General features: G+C 43.3%; 1 protein-coding gene across 1 annotated transcript; it reads right to left on the reverse strand.

The window, feature by feature from the left end:
* Positions 1-1,484: 1,484 nt before the first annotated feature.
* N6amt1 (N-6 adenine-specific DNA methyltransferase 1) lies at positions 1,485-14,270 on the reverse strand. The gene is made up of 6 exons (XM_027412357.2): positions 14,100-14,270; positions 12,425-12,511; positions 11,506-11,596; positions 5,889-5,972; positions 3,797-3,938; positions 1,485-2,434 (listed from the first exon to the last, which is right to left on the reverse strand). Exons 1-6 carry the CDS (start codon positions 14,231-14,233, stop codon positions 2,328-2,330), a joined length of 645 nt encoding a protein of 214 aa, XP_027268158.1. The 5' UTR covers positions 14,234-14,270; the 3' UTR covers positions 1,485-2,327.
* Positions 14,271-15,261: the final 991 nt, after the last annotated feature.

Genomic DNA, 15,261 nt, shown 5'->3' on the forward strand with positions numbered 1-15,261 from the left:
TTCCATAGAAGGCTTGGTCAGACCCTAGAATAAACTGCTGTTGCTGGTCTTTGGGATTCTGGAGCAAGACCCTGCTAATATCACAGCTGCTCTTGCTTTAAGTGACAGCTCTTGTCCTGCTACTGTATCTTGGCAGATATGAATAGAGAACATTTATTGACGGAGAAATAAAAGGAGCTTGGGATAAAGATAACCTTTATTAGAAAAACACCAGCCAAATGCAAGCCAGAGCGTGCCAGGGGCAGCAAGGTAGGCAGGCCGGAGAGAAGGGGCTCCCATGTGCCTTGCAGCCCCTTAAAAACATATCACACGTCATCCTGACTTCAGCCTCTAGAAGGTGTGGCTTACACTATCCCCCACAAACATTGATCACCTTGTTACCTGAGCTCACTTCAGTGAACTCTGAGGATTATCATCATTTGCATTGTTTGAAAAAATTCATACATGTATACAGTATATATTGGTCAGAATCACCCCTCACCCTCCTTATATCTCAACTTCATTCATGCCCTACTTTTCAAATGAGAGATCCATGGCTGGAGAGGTGGCTTACTGGCTAAAGCACTTACTACTCTTCGAAGGGACCTGAATTTGGTTCCAACACCTGTGTTGGGTGACTTACAACCACCTGCAATTCCAGTTCTAGGGCATCTGACACTGTCTTCTGGACTCCATGGGTTAGGTCCACATATGGCATATATTCTCACATACAAATCTTTAGAAGATTATATCTGGCTGGGTAGTGGAGTTGTATTCCTTTAATCCTAGCACTCGGGAGGCAGAGGCAGGATCTCGGAGTTTGAGGCCAGCCTGGTCTACAAAGGGAGTTCAAGGACAGCCAGAGCTATTACACAGAGAAACCCTGTCTCAGAAAAAAAAAAAAAAAAAGTGGGGGGAGGGGAGCTCTTGTTTTGTTTTGTTTTTCCAAGACAGGGTTTCTCTGTGGCTTTTGGAGGCTGTCTTGGAACTCGCTCTTGTAGACCAGGCTGGTCTCAAACTCACAGAGATCGGCCTGCCTCTGCCTCCTGAGTGCTGGGATTAAAGAAGGCATGCACCACCGCCTGGCTGAAAAAAAAAAAATTCTATCTGTGTGTATTTGTTTAACTCACTGAGTTCAGTCAGTGCTTCTATATCCATGTGAATACAGGGTTGTTCACAGGGCATAGGCAATGTACCAGTAGCCACCCCTAAAAGAATTATCTCAGAGAAGGTGGCCAGAATCTCTGAAAATTATCATCTAAGGTCACCTCCATAGGTGTGTGGCTGGACTTTTTGGATGACATCACTGGCTCCGGTAAGCCTTTATGAATATCTAGAGAGAAAAAGGCACCTTCGTGATAGCAGTCATTGAGTGATGTTACTTTGTCCAGTGAATGGAACCACCTGTTAGACTGTCTGCATTCGGAGTTTTCATCATGTTGTTCATGGCAATCCAGTGTATTTGTTGAATATTGCCATTGTGTAAAACAAATGCCATCACAGGAGAGTGAAAGTTCTTTTATTGCTGCAGCTTACCTCCAAGCCTCTGTTATGTGCACACATCAATACTCTGCCCCAGGTGGCTTTTCAAAATAGCAAGTAGGGGATAAAATTCATCTGCGGCTTCTTTGCACTCAGGTGTAACTAGTCACCATGGAACCTCTGGCTCAGGGTCTCCAGTGACTGGTTTCATGGCTCTATGTTCAGTGGAATGGATAGCTGAGATTTATTTTAATTAGTATCCTTTCTGATGGACATCTAGGGTGATCACATTACTTTGCTATTACAGCAAATGTTAAGTCAAACATCCTTTCATATATAAATATAACAAAATGTAAATTAATTATAAATAGAATATACGCATGTACTTGCACACATACAGAAACACCCATATACTTGAGTCCCTGAAAACAACATGGCCCAGCTTAACATCATCATCTTTTTAAGGTTTATTTTGTTTTCTGTGTATGGGTGTTGTGCATTATGTATGTATACGAGGTGTGTGCCTGATACAATGGAGGTCAGAAAAGGGCAGGACCGGTTGGTACTGGAGTGACAGGTGGCTGTGAGCCGCCATGTAGGTGCTGAGGACTGGATCCCAACCCTCTGTACCAGCACTCTCAGCGTTTATCCAGCCGCACCTTTTCTTTTCTTCTTTTTTAAGACATGGTTTCTCTGTGTCACCCTGGCTGTCCTGGAACTCGCTCTGTAGACCAGGCTGACTCCACCTTTTTCTTTGTGACAAATTTCTGATAAAATTTCTTGGCCAAAGAATGGCATCAGTCTCAAACCTACTGAGCGCATTCAGCTTCAGGCAGTTCTCGGGTACTTTGGTGGCTCTGGGGACACTAGGACTTGCTGAACCTGAGGACTGATAGGAGTTCTTGGCCCGCTTGCCTGCAAAGTGCTGTGGTTCCTTGCAGACCTTTTGTCTTCAGTATTTTAAAAATTTCTTCTAAAAATGAAAAAACAAAAAAGTCAATCAAATTGTTTGGTTATATGCATGATCACAGATCAATTTAATAAGATGATAAACACATTAAATTCCTCTGATTAAACAATGTATATATCAAATAAATGTTGACTCAAGCTTGGACTTCAGAGAAGTGGGACACATTTTAAGATGTTCTGGGATTCTGATCAGATTTTAGTGCCTGGTCTGCAGTGGTGGCCATTTCAGACTACGAAGGACCATCAGTTAACCTCGTTATTACAGCAAGTGATCACATTTTTAGCTGGTTGGTGCCGATTTCTGCCATATATCCTTTCTGGGAAAGGTCAATGAGAACCTGGACAAACTGAATCCTGACGGTACCTAGAGCGTGTAAATAAGTTTACTTCTTTTGGAAATAAAACTCAGGCTGGAAAGATGGCTCAGTGGTTAGGAGCACTTACGGCTCTTGCAGAGGATCTGGGTTCAAGTCCCAGCACTCACATGATAGCTCACACCCATTTAAACTATCATTCCAGGGGATCCAGTGCTTTCTTCTGACCGCCTCAGGCTCCTGCACACACCTGGTACACATACATACACTCACATATGCACACACACACACACACACAAATACACAACTAAAAAAAAAAATCTAGAAAAGACAAAACTGAACTAAGAAGACTGAACTATGAAAATAGTACCAAATAATCCCTTCACACACAATGAATGGGTTATGTCTTTATCTGTTAGCAGAAAGGATCCACAGACCAACTCCCTGAACAAACATTACAGGCCATTGCCAAAGCTATTGTTTACCCTACAGTCTTGAGGGTCAGACCATATTGCTGAAGAATCCCTGCTCAAGAAACCTAACTGGTACTTGACTGGAACCTTCGTCTCTACTGGCTAGTGTTCATGGTGCTGGAAGGTCTACACACTGCTGGGGGAAAGCAGTCTTCAGTCTCATCCAGCTATGAAGCCTGTGAACTACCACAGGGGCCTGGGCCTGCCTGAGGCTCCCCCACTGCTGCACGGTATGGGAGTAACCATCTACTCTTTCTGTTATTATTATTGCTGGCGTGTAAGACTTGCCCCATGAGATGGAACGCACGCTGAGGGTGAAGTCACAGAAGTCAGTTTGTATTTGACTCAGTTCACGAGTGGGGGAAAACTGCCCTGTCGTAAGGAGACAATAGGTGTTAAAACATTAACGTTTCACCTCTTACAAGTCCTTCTCTTTCAAAGTGAACTGGCTGCATTAGTTGTCAGTGATTAAACTGCTCAACAGCCCAGGCTACTTTTATAAGTTACAGCTTTCTACACTTAACTTTTATTGTCAGCAAACAGTTAACACGAAGCTGTTTGGGTTTTGTTTTTTATTACCTTTATTGTTTTCTTTTATGGTAACCAAGTAGAACAGTCCTCTTGGGGAAAGAAGTTCTGACGCCAGAGGGAAGAATCTGTCCATGACTTCCCGACCATTTCTTCCACCAGCCCAAGCTGCTTCTATTCCGTGACTTCCTACCTGCCACCAATCAGAGAAACTTGACTGAGATTACAATCCTTTTGTCATAAAACACCAAACAAGGATGCATTTCCAAATACATGTACCTTGGCTTCTGAATTGTTTCTTCACTGTATGCACTGAGACCATGACCAAGACCTAACCACCCTTACTGCACACAGGCTCACCTGTCGTCATAAATAGAATGTAATAAACCTTTGTCCATTTAGTTTCTGTCCTATCATTGAATGATGTGTTTGTGTGAAGACAGGGTCTCACTGTTTGGCCCCCAATAGCCTGGAACTCAGAGATCTGCCTGCCTTTGCCTCCTGAGGCATGCGTCACCACACCCAGCTGCTGAATGATTTTTTTTGTTGTTTTTTGTTTTTTCAAGACAGGGTTTCTCTGTGTAGCTTTGGAGCCTATCCTGGCACTCGCTCTGGAGACCAGGCTGGCCTCGAACTCACAGAGATCCGCCTGCCTTTGCCTCCCAAGTGCTGGGATTAAAGGCGTGCGCCACCAATGCCCGGTCCGCTGATGAATGATTTTTAAGATTATGTCTTAAGGGCTGGAATTATTGGATTGAGACATTTTTAAGAATTGTGTTTATTGATTTAATTTGTGTATGTGTGTGTGTGTACATGTGGGCAGAGGACTGTCTTTTGGAAGTTTGTTTCTACCATGTGGGCCCTGGGGACAAGGTTCAAGGGCAAGCACCTTTATCCCCTGAGCCACCTCTGGCCTGTATTGAACCATTTTTATCATAAGGTTCATTTCCATAACTTTCTCTTGAGCTTTAAGTTCCCAAGTTAGAAACTTAATCCCCTATTGATACGCTGATGGCATTTGGAGGTGTTTCAGTAGGTGGGGTAGGAGGTCATGGGGATTAGTGGCCGTATTGAGAAGAGAGCCACGGGTTCTCTCAACATGTGATGTCTATCAGAATGCAGCAGAAAGTCCTTGGCCACAGCCACACACCCTGAGACTGCTCTTCTCAGCCTCCAGACTCTGAGAAATCCACAGATTAATTACATAACCTGGGGTATTTTATGATAGGAGTAGTGAACACTGAAAGACGCTGTAGTGCTGTTCCCTCTGTGACTGTGACTTTCTTCCCCCTCTGAGCACAGGCAAAGCAATCATGAGCTGCAGGCTACCTTCCACCTTGGAGTGGAAGTGAGCGTGACATTTAGCTGCTTTGCCAGAGAACCTTCACCAAAGAATACAATGGGAGCAATTAAAGAGCAGCTAATTGAGCTAGCGTTGGTGGTGCACACCTTTGGTCCCAGCACTTGGGAGGCAGAGGCAGGCGGATCTCTGTGAGTTCGAGGCTAGCCTGGTCTACAAGAGCGGGTTCCAGGACAGCCTCCAAAGCCACTGAGAAACCCTGTCTTGAAAAACCAAAGAGAGAGAGACAGAGAGAGAGAGACAGAGAGAGAGAAGAGACAGACAGAGAGACAGAGAGAGAGAGAGAGAGAGAGAGAGAGAGAGAGAGAGAGAGAGAGAGAGAGAAGCTAGTGGTGTGCCTTCACCTTCTGGGGGATGTGGTTTTGGCCTAACTCCTCACCTTGGAGATTCTTAAATACATTATTTATAGTCTTCCCTAAGAATGACCAGGATTGGTCCCACACTTTTAATTTCTGATAAAGTGAAGGGATGAAACCCAAGACTTTGAGGAGGACACCATTGGTGAATTTACAGTTGATCAGAAGTATTTTAAAATTTGCTTTATAAATTTGGTATTTACGGTAATGGATCCGTTTGAACGCCGTGGCCTGATCTGGGTGAGAACTCTGACCAGATGGACTGTGCACTGTACACATTTCCTTCTTTGTCACTCACAGTATCTGGCCCTGACAACCTCTGTATAGCAGAGGAATGTTAGCAGCAGAGACCGGAGTCACAGGAAGTTCATCTTGTCTCACAAACAAAACTGCTGAAAGCATGCCTACATTCCGCTGCGGGCCTTACCTCTTCAGGAGGAGTCACTACATAGGGGGGGTTAAACACCAGCAGATCAACTTTCCCCTTCAATCTGGGCAGCAAGCCTTGGACCTGAAGGCAGCAACAATACAGGTTAAGCTGGACTCTGATTTAAATAATAATTCTTTCAAAATACTCTCAAGCCTAGCAGTGGTGGGGCACGCCTTTAATCCCAGCACTTAGGAGGTAGAGGCAGGCGGATCTCTATGAGTTTGAGGCCAGCCTGGTCTACAAAGCGAGTTCTAGGACAGCCAGGGCTGTTACACAGAGAAACCCTGTCTCTGACAAACAACAAAAACAAACCAACAAACAAAAAACACTTCATGTTTTCAGCGGAGTAAAGTACTTACAGACAAAATATTTTAATTTTTTATGCAGATGCAGTTTATATGAACTTAAGCTAATAATGAGTAAAGTCATGAGCGTGAACAGATATTGAACATGGCTTCTACTCAACAGCCAAGGTGTTCACACTGAGTTCACGTTTACAAGACAGCTTGAGGACACAGCAAGCTCTGATTCTGTGGAAAATATTCCCTTCACACCTGTCTCTGCTAACTCACACAATGATTTAGAAAGTGTGTGTGTGTGCGCGCGCGCACGCGCGCGCGCGCGCGCGTGCGTGTACACATGGAGGTCAGAGGACAACCTTGGTATCTTTCCTAAGGAACTTCCCACCCTGTTAGAGACAGGCTGGCCTGGAAGTTCACTGCTGTGCTAGGCAGGTCAGCTGGAAAGAGTCCAGGAACCCACCAGTCTCTACTTCCCATGTAGAACTAGGTGGAAATATAAACAACAGGCCACCATGCCTGGGATCTCACTTGGGTCCTTGTAAGGCAGACACTGCACCAACTAAGGCGGCTCCCCAGGTCCCAAGGGAAAAGCTTTATACAATGACATAGAATGTATCTGAATAACACAGAGCACCAAGGATGGACTGTGTTTTCACTTCTTCAGTTACTTGTAAATGTTTGACTGACAGAACTGGACGTCAGAGAAGGAAGCATTGGACACAGTGGTCAGAGACTGAAAACAGCCAGCATTTGGCTTATGAAGATCTTTGAGCTTTTCCATGGCTCAGTTTTCTATGGAACAAGGAAAAAAAAAGAAAGGAAATCACACTAAGCACTGGATATACACTGGACTGGGTTATGAACACTGTATTCATATATTATATATTCATATATTATATGAATATATTATATTCATATATTATAAAGTATTCATATATTATAAAGTGGTATTCATATATTATAAAGTGTTATCTGAGAATTTCCTAATCCAGATTTCTATAACCCCATTTTAATTATCCCGATTAGCCTGGCAACCTGTAATTCAAAGAGAACTCCTAAGACCTGTTTTTTTGAGGCTATGCTTACAGAAGTAATCTTTTTTTACTTCCAATCCTTTGAAATAATTTGGATACAACTTTGTTTGCAAACAGAAAGACGATTCATCTGCTCCTCCAAAGTGCAAGAAAGAGGGAATAACTGTGTGTGTGTAATTGTTTTAAGTTTCATAAAGAAATTAAGTTTCTTATTTTTTTTAAGATGCATTTATTTATTATCTATACAGTGTTCTGTCTGCATGCATGCCTGCACTACATGCCAGAAGAGAGCACCAGATCTCATTACAGATGGTTGTGAGCCACCGTGTGGTTGCTTGGAACTGAACTCAGGACCTCAGGAAGAGCAGCCAGTGCTCTTACATCTCTCCAGCCCCGAAAATTAAGTTTCTTAAAAGAACTATAAACATAACTTTCCAGAAATGCTGTTTAAGGAAACTAGAGAAGTTTGCTTTGTAACTCTCAGTGTCTCCTGAAGTACTGTCCAGCAATCCAGTAATAACTGTAGGCTGGATGCTACACAAAGGAAGAGGACACAAATCTTAAACTGTTGTGAGATATAACGCTGTGAACCCTGAGTTTGCATTTGTATTAACTAAATAAACTCATCCTTGGGTCAGGAGGTGGAGCTGACAGGAAGTCATCACAGTCAGAGGGCATCTGGAATAAGGATAGAGATGCACAGGAAGTAGTAGGGAGGGACTTTGGGTGTGGCAGCAGGGGTGGGGTGTGGGAGGCTGGTTTGTGTGTGTGTGGGGTGGGGCGTGGGAGGCTGGTTTGTGTGGGGGGGTGTTTGGTTTGGTGGAGTGGAAGGATGTTCTCTTTTGGAGAAGCCTGTGAAGACAGCTAGTTGTTCCTCAGCCTCTGAGCTAGCAGCTTTGCACTCCAGCCTCTGACTCCTGAGTCTAACTGATAAATAGAAGAGTATAGATTTAGTTAAGACTACTTTGACGGCAGGGGCAGGAGGTACCTGCTGGCAGCTGCCACAGAAGTGGGCCAGTAACTGTGGAGCCACAATTATTGGCTGAAACAGCAGTAGACTCAGGCTCAGCTGCTGTGCTGGAGAGAAAACAAGACACTCTTGAAATCAAATTTATTTAAATGAAACCAAGGACTGAGTGTCTAGTACAGGTAGCTCTAGCCAGGCCTTGTCAGTTTCCAGCCTTAACATCTCCAAGAACTGAAAAAGAAGGGGCGCGGCAAGGGTTAAATTCATGTAACAAAACACAGACTTTATCTCCTATGGAGACACTTATGGGGGCCCTGAGGTTACAGATGAGTCCAAACTGTGGTTTCCTTGCATGAAGCACATGACATTCTGCCAAGAGATGACAATGAAACAGAACAGCATGACGTCAGCAAAAAGAGGAGGATAATTCGCTACTTCACATGGCAGATCGATAACTGGGCAGGCCTTACCGGCATACAACTCCGAATAACCGACACTGAGGAGCTGTAAAGCGTGTTTGCTCTGCACGAAGAATGGGGAGAAACAATACCTAATGTGCATTTTTGAAGACTGTATTCTAAAACTAAAAAAGAAGAACAATAATTGTACCTTTTTGATTTTCAGAAAGGGGTCACACTATGTAGCCCAGGCTGGCCTTAAACTTGAAATCTGTCTTACACTCTTGAGTACAGGAGTGAGCCACCATGCCCACCCAGCTGGTTGCTACTTTTTAAACATGAAGTCTCAGCTAAAGATGGGGTTTGTTTCATATGTCAGCTGTAACAATTTCTGTATTTGCAATGTTAAAGAGTTTGTAAGTTGCTTTAACACGTCTGCTGAAGTCTGCCTCTTATTTCTTGCTTTGCCAAGTCAAAACTGAGTTCAGAATCAACACTAACTACTAAGGAATTAACTCCAGCGTGAACCTCCAGTCACATCCCTTAGCTGCAGTGTGACTTCTAGGGCTGGACAGGAGACCCGGGCTATAATCCTAGAGATATTTTTATTAACATTGCCATTTTTTTCAAAGACACCTCTTGTTTCAAAAATCATCTGGGTTTGTTCTGTCTGAAGTTTTACTATTTCATCAAAAACCAGATGTAATATTACTTACAGACACACCAGGAAAATGGGAAGTCCCACATCGCCATGCTGACCTAACGTCAGTAACCTGAGCACTTTGCTCGACACTAGCGTTTGTTGATAGGAAAAGAATTTCTTGTCTCTTGGGGTTAATTCTAAGATGCAAAATCTTTTGTAAAGTGGAACAGTAGTAGGAAAGCAGCCTGTCCTCATCAGGGTGAGAACACACTGGGCAAGAGCACACAGAGCCGAGTGTGATGGCGTACATTAGTAAAGACATTTACCATTGGGAGGTAAAGACAGAAGGATCAGTAGAAAGTTAGTCTTAAACAAAAGACAGTTCAAAGCTACCCTGAACTTTTTGAGACTTTTATTTCTCATCAACCCCAGAAAAGTAACACAAAAAGCATTTTGTTTCCTGTGTCCACCTGTTTCATGCCATTATGTGTTTTGCTTATGAACAACAGCATTTCACTGTTATGACTAAAAATATTCTGCAAATCTAAAATTATCCAAATCCTACTAATACCCTTAAAATATTTTAACAACTGAAACTTGAAAGGCATAATCTGAACTTCTTTAAAAAAAAAAAAAAAAACAAACAAAAAAACCAGTAGAAGGCTGGAGAGATGGCTCCAGAGGTTAAGCGTACTGGCTGTTCTTGCAGAGGACTAAGGTTCAATTCCCAGTACTGACATGGTGGCCAACAACCATCTGTGACTACAGTCCCAGGGGATCCAATGTCCTCTGCTGGCCTTTGTGGACACTGGAGGAATGTGGTGCAGAGCCATGCATGCAGGCAAAACACCCCCTCCCTCAACATGCCTCCCCCACAATAAATAATGTTATAAAAGATAAAATAAACAATGGAGTGGGGGTGTAGTGGTCTACTGGGGAGGCAGAAGCAGGGGAAACTAAAATTAAAGGTCATCTACAACTACACAGAAAGTTCCGAGACAGACTGGCACAGCGAGGGCCTGGCTAAATAATGAACAGCAAAGAGTGGTTCCAAAGCTGTCATTTCTTTCACTTGTGGCCAGGACCATGTTCCCGTGTTTCTGCTTACATCCCTTTGTGATGGGACTATAGGGGTCTGAATAAGGTGGCGTCACAGGCTCTTATGGCCTTTTTGGAGATGTGTCACTGCACGTGGTTTTTTGAAACTTTGATGTTTCCAAAGCCCAAGCCAGTCGCAGTCTCTCGCTGTCTGTCTGTCTCCTCTCATCTCTTTCCTCTTCCCCCCCCCTCCTCCCTGACTTCTTCACAGCAATAGAGAAGCAAAAATAACTTAAGACGGATATTTTATCTCTTTTCATTTTCCACTCAAGCCTGGACAAGATCTGTGTGGCGTGGGGTTTGGGGACTATGACCCAGGTCAAAGCCACTCTTCAAATGCCAGTCCTTAGACACGGGACCCAAGCTTGCCCAAACAGCTCTCATTCCAAGTATACTATTGGGACGCTTCTTTTCACAAGGTGCTGCTAATAAATAAATAAGACACAGAAATGCAAACATCTCGTTACCATGTGGGTGTGAGATTGCCTAAGAGACACCAGAGAGACACTCAGAGCTAAGAAAAGGATATGCTGTATCATCTGAGTTCTGTCTCAGCTGTGCCTAAAGCTTTTACAATTTAAGCAAGTGTGAACTGGATACAGTGTCACATTTAGTTTATGGTCAGAAGTGAATTACTTGCTGGATGTAAAGCTCTTAACTCTGTAACTCCAACATCTACCAAATACCAAATGGACATGTTTAAAAACATACAAGTAATATTATATAGACTGAGCAGGATTTAGGAGTGTGTGTGTGTGTGTGTGTGTGTGTGTGTGTGTGCATGCACACATATACATACATATATATGCATGCACGTGTTTGTATTTTACATATATGCATGTAACAACAATGAAAAGGGGTCATGAATTTGAAAGAGCAAGGAGGGGTATATGGGAGCGTTTGGAGGGAGAAATGGAAGGAGGAAATTAGGTAATTATAATCCCAAAAATAAAAGAAAAATTTTAATTAAAAATAAAAACAGGCAAAAAAGAGAGTTCAGGTCATCTTCAGCTATATCATAAGTTTGAGGCTAGCCTGGGCTCCATGACTACACAAGACTGTCTCATAAAAGCAAAAAGTGTTAATTACTAAGGTTTATTTGCACTGAAACTTGTTGACCTTTAGTTAAGTGAGAGGTAACTGATTACTACTGAAGAAGGGTTAAAGCTCACCAAATCTGTAATTACTGGCTGAATGTGGACTCTGTTACAGCGCGCTGTCTCCAGGGTACAGGCAGCTGCCTGGGGGTTGATGTCAGTGCACCTATAACAGTAATGTGCAGAAGCAAATCTGTTACTTATTAGGAATGTTTTGTTAATTCTACGTGGCACAAACAAGAATTAGGATGTTTTCATAATGGCAAAGAAAAAGAGAACAAAGGCTTATTATACCGATGACGAACACTGCTTAAAAAAGAAAAATCTGACTACACTCATCTGAAGGAATTAATTTAAGTATAACTTAAGCACCCAGCAAAATGGAAATGGAAAGAAACTACTGATAGGAAACTGCTACACAAAATACATAGGACATTACAAATGGAAAGAAACACATTTGTTCTGTGTACGGCAAAATTTTCTGATGTCCATTCCCTGGTTTTTGTCTCTGCAAAGAAATCCAACTTTCCAGCTATTTTCTAACAGTCAAACTATTTACCTGAAAAAAAAAAAAAACAAAACAAAAAAAACGATTCAAAGTGTAGATAAAATTATGATGCTTCTAAAATCACAAAGCTTGAGATAAACATGAAATTATAACTGGGGTGAATGTCATTTGTGAATTAAGGAATTACTGAAACACTACCAGAGACCTTGTCTCCTTAAAATCTTTTTTTTTCTTTTTAAAGATTTATTTATTTATTATGTATACAGTGCTCTGTATGCCTGCAGGTCAGAAGAGGGTACCAGATCTCATTACAGATGGTTGCGATCCACCATGTGGGTGCTGGGAATTGAACTCAGGACCCCTGGAAAAGCAGTCAGTGCTCTTAACCTCTGAGCCATCTCTCCAGCCCCTATTTAAAATCTTTCACCCAAACAGCCACAGTCATCATAGTTACCCAGTAGATGTGGACGGACATCACGTACTTACATGAACAAGGCCTGAGGACCTATGATGGAGGCCAGGAATGCAGACACCACACCAGACCCTGCTCCTACTTCAAGGCATATCTCCACTCTGAGAACAAAAACCAAGATATTTAGTTCATTCCTATGAAGAGAGTCTTCGTGGACGACACTCTGGTGCTATATAATGCATTTCTCCAGCATCACCACTCACTTGCAAATACACGGGAATATAAGGGAAATTTACAATTTCTGGCAACCACTTGGTGCTCATTGTTGTGTAGCTAAACCTGGTAATAGTTTAGGTGTGTAACAGATTGTCAATCACCTTGAAGTACTTAAATAAACCGAACAGTGTATTCTAGGAGTAAAAGTAAAAGTCCTCCACTTACCTAGACATACAACAGACATTGTAGCTTTCTAAACTTAAAACAAAAAAAATCTTTACATTATTTTCCAATAAACTTACTCCCTGGATCACTGAACATGCATCAAAAGCAATATTTAACTGCCAGGACTAATGGCCCTGATGACATTTACATGAATTCCTGGCACTTAACTTTTCAAACAATACTCAAGAAGCAGTTGCAGGGTTTTTTAGCTTTGGGACCGCCCACACATCTGAGAAGCCGTTAGGGGGTCATTCTAAGATCTGTGCATTTTACCAGGTGGCTTCTTCTTGGAAATAACCATTACCGTCTCATAAATAACGAGAATTCCGAGCCTTTCTAACACGGTCAGCTCCATTTACAGCACAGTCTGCAATGCAATGTGGAGTTGTAAATCTTTCTGGGCTATTCTGAGCACAGAAGTTACGACCCAGTGTCCCGTAAGACAGAAATGCTCCAGCGTCTATGACGAAGGACTGATTTTAAGAGCGTTTCATAGACAAAAAAGACATGATAAAACTGAAGAGGGGTAAACATGTTGGCTACTTTGTTCTGGAGAAACCCAGTTTAAATCTTGGCCATTAAGTTAATGACCCAGATCCTTGCAGCAAAAATGTTTTACTAGATTTATCGTGTGTGTGTGTGTGTGTGTGTGTGTGTGTGGTGTGGTGTGTGTGTGTGGGCATGCACGGTCCACAGCATTGCAACTGAACGTCCAAGAACCATCTGCACGAGTTGTCTCTCTCCTTCTGTCATGGGTGTCCTGGGGACTGAACCGGGGTCACAGGCTTGGTAGCAAGCGCACTGACCAGCTGAGCCATCATCTTACCCGCTCTCCACTCAAAATTCTTTCACTGAAAACTTAACCTGTAGGCATTTGTTACTTTTGTCATTAAAAAAAGTTATGGATGCATGTAACTATTTAAATCTGTCATAAAGCCGCGGCTAATGGCTGTTCCTGGAGAAGGCAGAAGGGGGTTTGACAGTTCACGACTTCATCATCCCTGCCCTGCCGTGGCCGCAGGATGCTATTTATGCACCAAGTAGGTCTCCAAACAGACTTTAACATTGGAAAGCAGCAATGTTTGCGGACGCATCTTGAATCTGTCTTCGGACTGACAGCCGAGAGGCCGGGCAGGGTGACCACCGCCCCGAGCAGCACCTGAGCGGAGCACAGACGCCCGCACACCCGCTCGGCTGTCAATCACCGGGAAGTGGGCCGACCCACCACTTCCGGAGGAGGCAGGACTTCCGGCTGCCGCCTCCAGGACACCCCGCTCTCTCCCGCTGAGGCGCGCACCCTCCTCGCACCCGGCTAGCTCGGCCGCCGCCGCCTCGAGCGCGTCCAGGAGCAGGAACGTGTCCTCCGAAGGCTCGTACACGTCGCTGAAGGCTCCGCGACCCACGTGCCCATACAGCGGCGTGGGGAGGCCCGGCGCCGCCATCTTCCCCTTCCACGTCCTATGGCCTGCGTTCAGTGCGCATGCGTCAGGGCTGCGCATGCGCTTTGGTCTGACACTGGGGCGGTTGGGGTCGCAATGTTTTTTTTTTTTTAATGTGACGTCAACCTGCTGGACTGTCTTGGAACTTTTAAATAGTTGTATATTCTGCAACACCTAACACCAACTTTCATCTTCTGAACATTTTCCAACTACCCTAATATTGAGCATTCTTTATTCAATGACATTTGGGAAATTTCTTCAATTTTTTTTTTTTTAACTTGCAAGGATTTGCAAAAATAGTGATTACTAAGTTTTACTTTTTCTTTTTAATAGCCTAACTTTAATTTTTGATCTGTAAGATTACAACTACTTTTATGTGCTTAATTTTGTTATGTAGTCTCACTTTGTAGCCACAGTTTTCTTGGAACTCACTCTGTAGACCAGGCCTGCCTCTGTCTCCCAAGTGCTGGGACTAAAGGCATGCGCCATCATGCCCAGCTGAGATTATTTACTTCTTATTTGATTATTGCATGCATGCATAAAATTTATTTTGGTCATTTTCATTCATTAAGATATCTTGGAAGCCTGCCTTTGAAGAAAAAAAAAAAAGACTATAGTTTGGAAGGCTGGAGAAGTGCTTAGTGGTTGAGCCTTTGTACTGCACTTGGAGAAGCCCAAAGTTTGGTTTCCTGCACCCTTGTCTGATGGTTCACAGCTGCCCATAATTCCTGCTCCAGGGGATGGGCGAGATTACCGCTATGTATTTGCATTCATGCAGGCAAAACACTCATGCATGAAGTAATAAATCTTAAAAATGGTGGGGCCTGGAGGGCTGTTCTGCAATTCTGAGTGTTAGGTGCTCTTCCAGAGGGCCAGCGTTTGGCTCCCAGCACCCACATCAGGTGGCTCACAGCCACATGTAACTCCAGCTCCAGGGGATCCAACATCTGTCCTCTGCTAGCACCTGCACACACATGAGTACACATTAATAAAAATTTAATTCTTTATTACAAAAATTGCCATCTTAATTT

The sequence above is a fragment of the Cricetulus griseus genome, chromosome 4, assembly GCF_003668045.3.
Source record: "Cricetulus griseus strain 17A/GY chromosome 4, alternate assembly CriGri-PICRH-1.0, whole genome shotgun sequence".
In the NCBI taxonomy this organism is placed as follows: Eukaryota; Metazoa; Chordata; class Mammalia; order Rodentia; family Cricetidae; genus Cricetulus; species Cricetulus griseus.